At 46.9% G+C, this 10,295-nt stretch overlaps 1 protein-coding gene across 1 annotated transcript; it reads right to left on the minus strand.

Annotated features, from left to right (window-relative positions):
- Nucleotides 1-217: 217 nt before the first annotated feature.
- Nucleotides 218-9,878, minus strand: LOC125437218. Its single transcript, XM_048504661.1, has 5 exons — nucleotides 9,789-9,878; nucleotides 9,503-9,634; nucleotides 7,659-8,134; nucleotides 1,505-1,923; nucleotides 218-415 (listed from the first exon to the last, which is right to left on the minus strand). The coding sequence occupies exons 1-4, from the start codon at nucleotides 9,876-9,878 to the stop codon at nucleotides 1,764-1,766; spliced, it is 858 nt and encodes a 285-aa protein (XP_048360618.1). The 3' UTR covers nucleotides 218-415; nucleotides 1,505-1,763.
- Nucleotides 9,879-10,295: the final 417 nt, after the last annotated feature.

Genomic DNA, 10,295 nt, shown 5'->3' on the forward strand with positions numbered 1-10,295 from the left:
GTGAGGAAATGTGTGGGAAGCACTCCATGCTTAATGGATTGAAGAGAAAAGCCGCCGCAGAGGAGGAAGTGCAGAGAGCTGTGTCATGGGCAGGTGGTTGGTTTTGGGCCCCTCACCCTCCTGCCTTTCTTTTACTGTCCAACCTGGACTCCTACCCCTTCTTGCGATGCAACTGCAGATGGCCCATGTGTGTGTCACACAACCATGACCCATTTGATTCTCTGCAAGTAACATGTTTAAAATTCTAAAGGCCTTTCATTTCAAACGCTCAAAGAGTCAATATTAGCAAAGATCCTTGCCTGAAAGAGATTCTGTGCCAGCTAGATGGATCTGGTGCAGTTTCCCACTGGGAAAGTTCCTGAAGATAGATATTGGATAATGAGAAAAAGCAGCCTGGACAACTGTGCTTCTTGAACTGGAAGTAGGGGTGGGTAGCGTGGTGGCCAAGTTTGCAGATGATACCAAATTATGTAGGGTGGTGAGAACCACAAAGGATTGCGAGGAGCTCCAAGCGGACCTTGATAAATTAGGTGAGTGGGCTAAGAAATGGCAAATGCAGTTCAATGTAGCAAAATGCAAAGTGATGCACATAGGGGCAAAAAATCCAAACTTCACATACACGCTACAGGGGTCAGTGCTATCAGTCTACAGACCAGGAAAGGAGATTTGGAAGCGTCTTGGTTGATAGTTCCAATGGGAATGTCAACTCAATGTATGTGCAGCTGTGAAAAAAGGCAAACTCTATGCTGGGGATAATTAGAGGAAAGGAATTGAGAATAAAACTGCAAAGATTGTCATGCCCTTATATAGAAAGCAGTGAATGCGACCCGTACTTGGAAGTACTGTGTCCAGTTCTGGTAGCCGCATCTCCAAAAAAAGGATATTGAGGAGATAAGAAAAAAGAAAGTGCAGAGGAAGGGCAACCTTGAGGGATGATTGAGGACACTGGAGCACCTTCCTTATGAGGAAAAGGCTGCAGCGTTTGGGACTGCTTTAGTTTGGAGAGGAGAGGCGTCTGAGGGGGGGGATATGATTGAAGTCTATAAAAATTGTATGCATGGGGTAGAAAATGTTGACAGAGAAAATTTTTCTCTCTTTCTCCACAATACTAGAACCAGGGGGCATTCATCTGAAAATGCTGGGGAAGAATTAGAACTAATAAAGGAAACACTTCTTCACGCATAGCGTGTGATTGGTGTTTGGAATATGCTGCCACAGGGAGGTGGTGATGGCCCACTAACCTGGATAGCTTTAAAAGGGGCTTGGACAGATTTATGGAGGAGAAGTCGATTTATGGCTACCAATCTTGATCCTCTTTGATCTGAGATTGCAAATGCCTTAACAGTCCAGGTGCTCGGGAGCAACAGCCGCAGAAGGCCATTGCTTTCACATCCTACATGTGAACTCCCAAAGGCACCTGGTGGGCCACTGCGAGTAGCAGAGAGCTGGACTAGATGGACTCTGGTCTGATCCAGCTGGCTTGTTCTTATGTTCTTATGTTGACCCCTCCTGACTCCGCAAACTCCTGACCCACCATCTTGTCCCAATGCATCCTAAGCCTGACCTGACATTCCATGTAGAATGCTCCAATGCACAGAATTGCAAAAGAGAGACAGCAATTTTTCAACAAAACATGCTTTGGTGCATGATAAACTGCATAGGCTCTGGCCCAGGAACAAGGCCCACGTGTGGAAATGCTAGAACACCATGTGAGCTGAATCCATGAAAGCTTTTGTTGACTTCAGAGTAGAACAAGCGCATGGTTAGGATGACTGCAGGAGACTCCGATACAAAAGGGCAGCGCTTTCCTCCAAGGGTTTGGTTAATGTCACCAAGAGGTTTTGGGATGTTTGATCCAACTGCTCGGCAAGGCGGCCAGTGACTTGAAGCAAATGATCCATCATCCGTAAGTGTTCCTGCAACCTAAGCAGAGTAGAAAGAGCATACATTATCTTTGCTGAAAGCTCAGATTTGCCTGCAAAATTGAGTGGGCACCAGCATATAGAGTTGCAAATTCTTATTTTTTCCAAAAAAAAATCAATTATCTCGGAAATTCGACTAATTCAAATTTGATTGGAAAAGAGAAAGTGTATATCTGCAACTGATTTCTCTCACAGCATTCTCAGTTACAGGCCATATTGAATTATAAAGGGTGAAATGGAAGAGAGAATAGGAAGGATGGTTTCAGAGGATTGAATCTGACCAAGGAATGCTTGCCAAAACCTCTAACAGCAAGTTTTTGTTGGCAAAAGTCATCTCAACATTTTACAGATGCATTAGAACAGAGTCTAGGCATCTTCAAGAATCAACATATTCAAAACTTATCAGTGCTGGGGGAAGTCTGGGCTTAGAGATATGACAACAGATTTCTTCCCAATACAGGACTGGTTCAGATGCATGTGAACTTACTGCTCATTTTCTAAACATGAACCCTCCAGTGGACATGACCAGGCATGAGAAGGAAGCAAAGAAGAATCACAGAATCATAAAGTTGGAAGAGACCCCAAGGTTCATCAAGTCCAACCCCCTGCAATGCAGGAACACATAATTAAAGCACTCCTGACAGATGGCCATCCAGCCTCTGTTCAAAAACTCCCAAGGAAGGAGACTCCACCACACTCAGAGGTAGTGCATTCCACTGTCCAACAGCCCTTACTGTCAGGATGCTTTTCCTGATGTTTAGGTGGAATCTCTTTTCCTTCACCTTGAACCCATTTCTCCTGGTCCTTGTCTCTGAAGTAGCAGAAAACAAGCTTGCTTCCTCATCAACATGACGTCCCTTCAAATATCTAAACATGGCTATCATGTCCCCCCTTAACCTTCTCTTCACCAGCTCGCTAAGTCTCTCCTCCCAGGGAAGAAGCTCCCCTAAGTCTCTTCCCTGTCAGGGAAGAAGAAGTTTAGATTTATCCCCCCTTTTTCTCCTGTAAGGAGACTCAAGGGGGCTTACAAGCTCCTTTCCCCTCCTCTCCACACAATAGGCACCTTGTGAGGTAGGTGGGACTGAATGAGTTTTGAGAGAACTGTGACAAACCCAAGGTCCCCCAGCAGGAATGTAGGAGTCAGGAAACACATCTGGCTCACCAGAAAAGTCTCCAGTACTCATGTGGAGGAGTGGGGAATCAACCTGGCTCTCCAGATTAGAGTCCACCTGCTCTTAACCACTACACCACACTGGCTCTTGTGCTTAGCCCCTCTGCAACTAGTAAGTAGATTGCTGTGCTAGGAAAATGGCTGCCAACTTTTCAGGAAGAGAATTTTTTTAAAGTCCTGACCGATCTCAGGGCCAGTGGTCAAACAAAATAGCAGGGAAGGTGTTTATGCTGGTTTGACATCCCTCGTGCATTTTTCTGAATTTAAAAATTATTTTAGCTGTGATTATTTTGAATATGTGTACATTTTCACATGCATATATGCTGGTTAATGCTTGGTGGCAAACGCGAGTGCATGCTCAAAGAATTTTTGTGATGTTTTTCTGTGTTCTCGTTCTCTTCCACAGCGGCATTGGCAGGAAGGCAGCATCAATGGCTGGGAAGGAGGAGGCTGCAGCGGTCAGGCCCTGGCATTACCCGTGTGCCAACTGTGGATTTACAAAGGGAACACCAGTCCATTTTCCAATCCCTTCTTTATCAAATTTGGGAAGGGCCGAGCGAATGGGCACAAGGCAGCAATTTAATCATGGCAGTAGGCCCCTCTGACGTTTTTGCCATAATTCATGTTTTCATTGCTTAATGCACACGTCAGTGAATGCTGGCAGCCCCACCGAAAACCACATTAACAAGACCTGAAGTTAACTGCCACCACTACCTTGTTTACTGTATTAAATAACGTGCAACAAAGCAGTATATAGTCAAAAGGATGGATAGTTTTGGGGAGAATTACATGGTAGCATTTAAATTCCAAAGTGGTAGCTGCATTTGGCTACTCCGGCCAAAATAATAACAACCTTGTGTAACCTTTAAGAGGAACATGTTTATCACAGCAGAAGTTTTGTGAGCCAAAGTTCACTGTGGCTATTGCAGGGCTGCTTTTGCAAGGGGCAGAGAGGCTCTTTAACTGGTTTTCTCACTGAAAAAAAACCCACCCCAAAACTGCCTTTACCACCACTTTTATGGGTTCCCATAAAAGCAGACCAAAAGACTGCAATTGCAGAAGTGTTTTTTGAGAGACTCCAGAACTAACAGTAGTGTGTGTGTTCCCAACATGTTGCTAGAGGAGGTTTGGGTGCTGCTTAAGTTACGAAAAGAAAGCTGCCGTGGATCCCTGCCATGGGCCTAGGTTTGCCACCCCAGTTGGCATTGCATTGTGGGATGAGCCAATGTTTCTTAGGGTGTTAGGGTCAGTAAAGAGTAGTGTTGAGAAATTTGGACTGGATCTGGAAAGTTCTTGGAACCAATATGCTGTGAATCTCACCGGCTGACCATGAATCTGTCACTTTCTCTCACACAGCCTCACCCATCCCACCTAACTTGGTAGCCTATTGGGAAGGGGGTGTGGTTGAGGATATTTTTCACTACTCAGAAGTAGCTCTCATTATACAAAAAGCAATTGACTCCGGGCTTATTCAAATCCTGAGCATTTCTTTAGAAAGCAAGAAAGGGTGTAGACAAAAAATGGACCTAAAGTGTCAGAAAGGGTACCCCCCCCCCCCAGTGCAAAAGGATGGGACAACACAACACATGACAGCCACAAGGTAGGATCTGGGGATCCCCTGGAATCACACCTCATCTTTAGACTACACAGGCCAGTTCCCCTGGAGGAAATGGATGCTTTGGAGGGTGGAATCTGTGGCATAGAACCCCACCGAGGTCCTTGTCCTCCCCCACTCTACCCCCAAAGCTCCAGGATTCACCAACCTGGATCTTGCCATGCTATCCACACACACACGCACCCATTCCCAGCCAGGGCCAGATCTAGAGGGACAAGTGGGTACCTGCCAGTGGTGGGATTCAGCAGGTTTGCACCACTTCGGCAGAACTGGTTGTTAAAATGGTGCTTGTCAACAACCGGTTGTTAAATTATTTGAATCCCAACACTGGCACCTGCCCTGGACAACATTCAGAGGGAAGCAGCATCAGCAGCAGATTATATGCATAAAAATAGTTATATAATATTTTGGGGGAGTGTCAATTTGCCCTTTTGCCCCCCCCCTTTTCAAATAAAATGTGTTTCGAGCCCTTTCCCTCACCAGTGGCCAGGGGGCATCTGGCAACCCTAGACAATAGTGGCCCAGGCCCAGGGAATAACATAATCAAACAAGACAGAGGCTTTTGACCAGGAACAGGATGCCTGCAGATGCTCCAGAGCTAGAAGCACATCAGATTCTATAAGGGAAGCATTATACTAAAGCACAACAGTCTGGACAATTCTCCTGCACAAACTTCACAGACTGTGAAGGAGAGAAAAGATTATCCCCCCCCCCCCCCCAGGGAAGTCTGTAGCCGCGTCCTTCCCAGATCGCTGCAGCTGAGCAATTGGCTCCTCAGACCTACAACAAACTCCCCCACCCCCACCCCACCCCGCCGTACGTGAGCTGTTCTCTCCTGCAAGCTGAGTAACAAAACGTGACAACTACATGTTACAAGGACAGAAAAATGTACACTAAGCCTGCAGTGTCGATGCTGGGATCAGCAGAGTGGGTTTTTGCTGATTCCGAGGGGTTTCTCCTGGGAAAATCACGTTGCTCAGGTTTAGTTTCACATCTGAGTAGTAATTTGGCTGGCATTCTCGGGGTTATACAACCCAGCTACTAATTGTGTGCGTTTTAGGAGTGCCGAGTCCTAGGGAGGAGAAAGTCTGTTAATTCTTTGCCTTCTGGACTTTTTCCTGGCCCTCCTTCTCCTGAACCCACTGTCCTTGAAAACCCCAGCACCGTCCTCTATTTTAATCCTAGAACTTTGACTTCATCCAATGAAATAGATTGGCAGTAGGTTATGGTGACTGGAAAACAAAATGGTGCTCCAACACAATACCAGTGGAACTCCTTGCCACAGGAGGTGGGGAAGGATTGACGTTTGAATAGTTTCTAAACAAAATTCAAGTGGTGGAGGTCTGTTTCTGACCATGAGCCATGATGGTTAAATGGAATCTCCCTATTTAAAGTTCATGTACCCCCAAATGTCCAATGCTGGAGACAAACAAAAGTGAATGTTAAAATCCTTCACTTTCAAGTTGCAGAGGTGATGGGCACCACTCGTCTGCTAAGATTTTTTTTGTACCAACTTGCATCTACTTCAAAACATCTCTTCCTCAAAGCAAAGAGCCAAACCTGGCTTTCCTCCACTAGAAGAAGAGTTTGAATTTATATCCCACTTCTCTCTCCTGTAGGGAGTCTCAAAGTGGCTCACACACTCCTTCCCTTCCTCTCCCCACAATAAATACCCTGTGGGGCAAGTGGGGCTGAGAGAGTTCGGAGAAAACTGTGGGTAGCCCAAGGTCATCCAGCAGGCTTCATGTGTAGGAGCAGCAGGGGCGTAATGAGGCAGCCCTGGGCAAACTGTAGCCCTGGGCAAAACCTGTTGGATGCCCCCCCCCCCCCATGGGCGGCCACTCCACCACGACCAAATTTTTTTTTTGCACCAGGACATTGGTGCCTACAGGGGGTGAAATTTTTAGACATATCAGCACCAATATTTCAGCATATCATCAGGAGACTGTCCTTATGCTACTCCCCAAGTTTGGTGAGGTTTGGTTCAAGGAGTCCAAAGTTATGGACTCCCAAAGGGGGTGCCCCATCATCTCCAGATGATACCCTGAAATTTTGGTGCCGATACATCCAAAAATGCACCCCTGCAGGAACATCCTAGAAATTTGCCCAAGAATCTTTGTTCTGCATTGAGTTTACTGCATTGCTGTCAATGGGGGTTGCAGGCTGTGGGGGCACATTTCTGAAGGCACAGTCTCCAAACTTTCAGGGTCTCATCAGGAGACTGCCCTAATGATACCCCCCCAGCTTTGGTGCAGTTTGGTTCAGGGGGGCCAAAGTTATGGACCCTCAAAACTGTAGCCCCCATCTCCCATTGGAAACAATGGGGGATAGGGGCACCCCCTTTGGGAGTCCCTAACTTTGGACTCCCTGAACCAAACCTCACCAAACCTGGGGGGTAGCATAAGGACAGTCTCCTGATGATACGCTGAAATTTTGGTGCCGCTAGCCTAAAAACTGCGCCCCCTGCAGGCCAAAAATGGAAAACCACTAAAATACCCAAAAACGAACCCAGCATTTTGATGCCCCCCACAAGGTGATGCCCTGGGCAGCTGCCCACCTTGCCCAATGGGCATTATGCCAGTGAGGAGCAGGGAAACAAATCTAGTTCACCAGGGAAACAAATCTAGTCCATTGCTCATACGGAGGAGTAGGAAATCAAGCCCAGTTCTCCAGATTAGAGTCCACTTTCTCTTAATCACCACACCATGCTGGCTCTCACTAGCAAGAGCTCAGGAGACACCTTTGTGTCTGTTGGGGGCTCCGTTTGAACATAAGAACATAAGAAAAGCCATGCTGGATCAAACCAAGGCCCATCAAGTCTGCATAACGAATAGAACTACTGGCCAAATCTGTTCCTGCCACAAGGTCCCCATGAGGACCCGTGCAGCTGCAAACACTGCCTACATCAATGAGTCCTGCAAACAGCAGTTCCTCTAAAAGCAACACCTACTTCTTTTTTTCATCTGCCACATGAGGATGATCGTCCTCTTGGATGTGATCTTCAAGTTCCCTCAAGAACTTCTGGAGGATCTCATGAAGCTCTGAGTTGGTGTCTCTTATACCTGGCAGCAGCTCAGAAACAATGTCCTGATATCTGGACTGACTGGCCTCTGAAGCAGCCGCAGCCTGAAGGTTCGTCAAGATGCTGCCACAGTCCTGCAACAGAGTCTTCAGATGGTCCAGGTCTTCTTGAGAGGCTGGCGGGGATGCTGGGACAGTGGGTGGGCAAGCACTGCCAGACCAAGGGATGTGGAAGCTGAAATCACAAGTGTCTGGATTCACTCCATGCTCCTCTGGGGTTTTCCTTGCTTGCTCTGAAGTGGCATCTTCCGTAACCTCCTCTGCCTTGCTTGGGGCCAAGTGGAAGGATGTAAAAACACTTAGCCCAAGCAGTACAGTCCAGGTATAGAGTTGTCTTGAGAGGATCTAGAAAGAAACCAATATGACTTAATATCTCGGAGCAGTTGCTAGTTCCTAAGATTTCCCAGGCCAAGCCTGGCTGGGTGGGGTGGAGGTGGAGGGGCAGCAGTGCCAAGCCTAAATTTATCCTTCAAAATCCAGTCCTGCCCCAACCTTCTTCAGATGCATCTGGTCCCTCTAGTATACATACAATTCAGTGCAGATGCACATACATTAAAGTGCCAGGTAATGCATAGCCTGCTATGTCGTCTATTTATGAGACATTTTTAAGTAATGGCTGGAGGAAATGGCAGCTTCCAAGAGCAGATTCTGTGACATATAGGTGGGTAAGGTTGCCTACAGAATATTGTTTAGAGATTATGTATGTCTACTAAGAACTGGTGACATGATGTTAGTGAAAGTTATTAAGCAGTAAAACACATAAACATAAAGGTGATTTATGAGACAATTCTATTCAAGCGCCTCTGTTTTTGCACAACTTCACTATAATTAGCCCCCGGCAGGTTGTTCTACTCCATTTTTTGTGTTTGTCAGGTTGCCAGCTTTGGCAGGCTACCTCCAGCCTCTGTTCTGATTTGCCATGACATGGAGCAGTGGAAGCAAAATGGGGACGGGGGTGGGGGGTGTTAGAGAAATGGCATCCCTCACCACTGTGATGTCATTTCCAGCTGCATAACTGGAAATGACATCACCGCATTGTGGGACACTCTAAGATATACCTGCACTGTGGTTAATGTCAACAGACAACATTTGGGTAAGTTTCACCCTTCCCTGTCTCCCAGGGGCTGCCTGCCAGCTCTCAACTAGCAACCCTAAAGGCATTAAAACACCATTGAGCTCTCTCCCCTCCCTCAAACTCCACTCTCCCAAGCACCTCCTCCAAATCTCCAAGGCTACATTGCAGCAGGTAACAAGTGGAAACAACATCTGCACAACCCTGCTCCTGTGCTTTTTGGTACTGTCAGTGTCCCACTTCCTGCTCCTTCCCTCTCCACCCCCCAGGTGGTGGCTGGAAATCTCCGAGGATACGACTGACAGAGACATCAGTTCCCCTGGGGAAAAAAAACAGCAGCTTTGGAAAGGGGGCTCTATTGCAATATAGGCCCCTTCCACACATGCAGAATAATCCACTTTCAGTGCACTTTGCAGCTATGTGGAATAGCAAAATCCACTTGCAAACAATTGTGAAAGTGAATTGAAAGTGCATTATTCTGCATGTGCAGAAGGGGCCATACTCTACTGAAGTCCCTCCTCTCCCAAACACTGTTCTCTCCAGCTTCTACCCTCCCCCCGAATCTCCAGGAATTCCCCAACCTGGAGCTACTCCACCCCCACTACACTTGCACAAAAATGTAGTCATTGTAGCCACCTCACCTGGGCTTCCACATCCCCCACTTCCTTTTCTCCTTCACTGCAGAGGTGCAATGTCACATGAGAGCTACTTCTGAGTGATGAGAAATATCCGGAGCCAGCTACTCCCGTACCTCTCGTCTTGTAGACCAGGCACTACACAGGCCTCAACAGGCAAAATTTTTTTCCACAAGCAGGTTTCATCAGCACTTGCTGACACTGCTTATTTGTCTTTCACATGCTTCAGTTCTGGCAACAATAACTACCTACAGATGCTACCACATGAAAGGGCTAGTTTTTGCAGCCCCACAAGCAGCTGTAACACCCATGAAGGGCCGGCTTCCACGTGGGTGACATGAGGCACGCCCAGACCAAATACCTTGTCATCTCCCACCGCCATGGGATGTGATATCCACCGGCTACTACTCACCTGGCTCATGTGAAAACGTCACCTTTTGTAGATGGGATGCCGAAAAGAAACCTGCTGTTTCCCCATGTTTTAGCCACCCAGTGCTACAGAAGGAGACAGGTTGCAGAGCTGTTCAGATTCCCAGCAAATAGTAACATCCTTCCCCAGCCAAACAGCCCCACTATTTCTACTAGAAAAACCGCTAATAATAATTCAGGGTTGAGATCTGTTACGATCTGCAAAACAGTTGTTTTAAATGCCCTGTCACTTTGAGTGGCAGTGACAAGTTTGACAATTAAGTATATCCCAGTTGCCTTTGGCCATCTCTTGTCTAGCTGGACTGTGACAAATTCTGCCCAACAGTCTTACAAACTGTATATCATCCATAACTACATATTTCTGGTGCTC

The sequence above is a fragment of the Sphaerodactylus townsendi genome, linkage group LG01 (assembly GCF_021028975.2).
Source record: "Sphaerodactylus townsendi isolate TG3544 linkage group LG01, MPM_Stown_v2.3, whole genome shotgun sequence".
NCBI classification, from domain to species: Eukaryota; Metazoa; Chordata; class Lepidosauria; order Squamata; family Sphaerodactylidae; genus Sphaerodactylus; species Sphaerodactylus townsendi.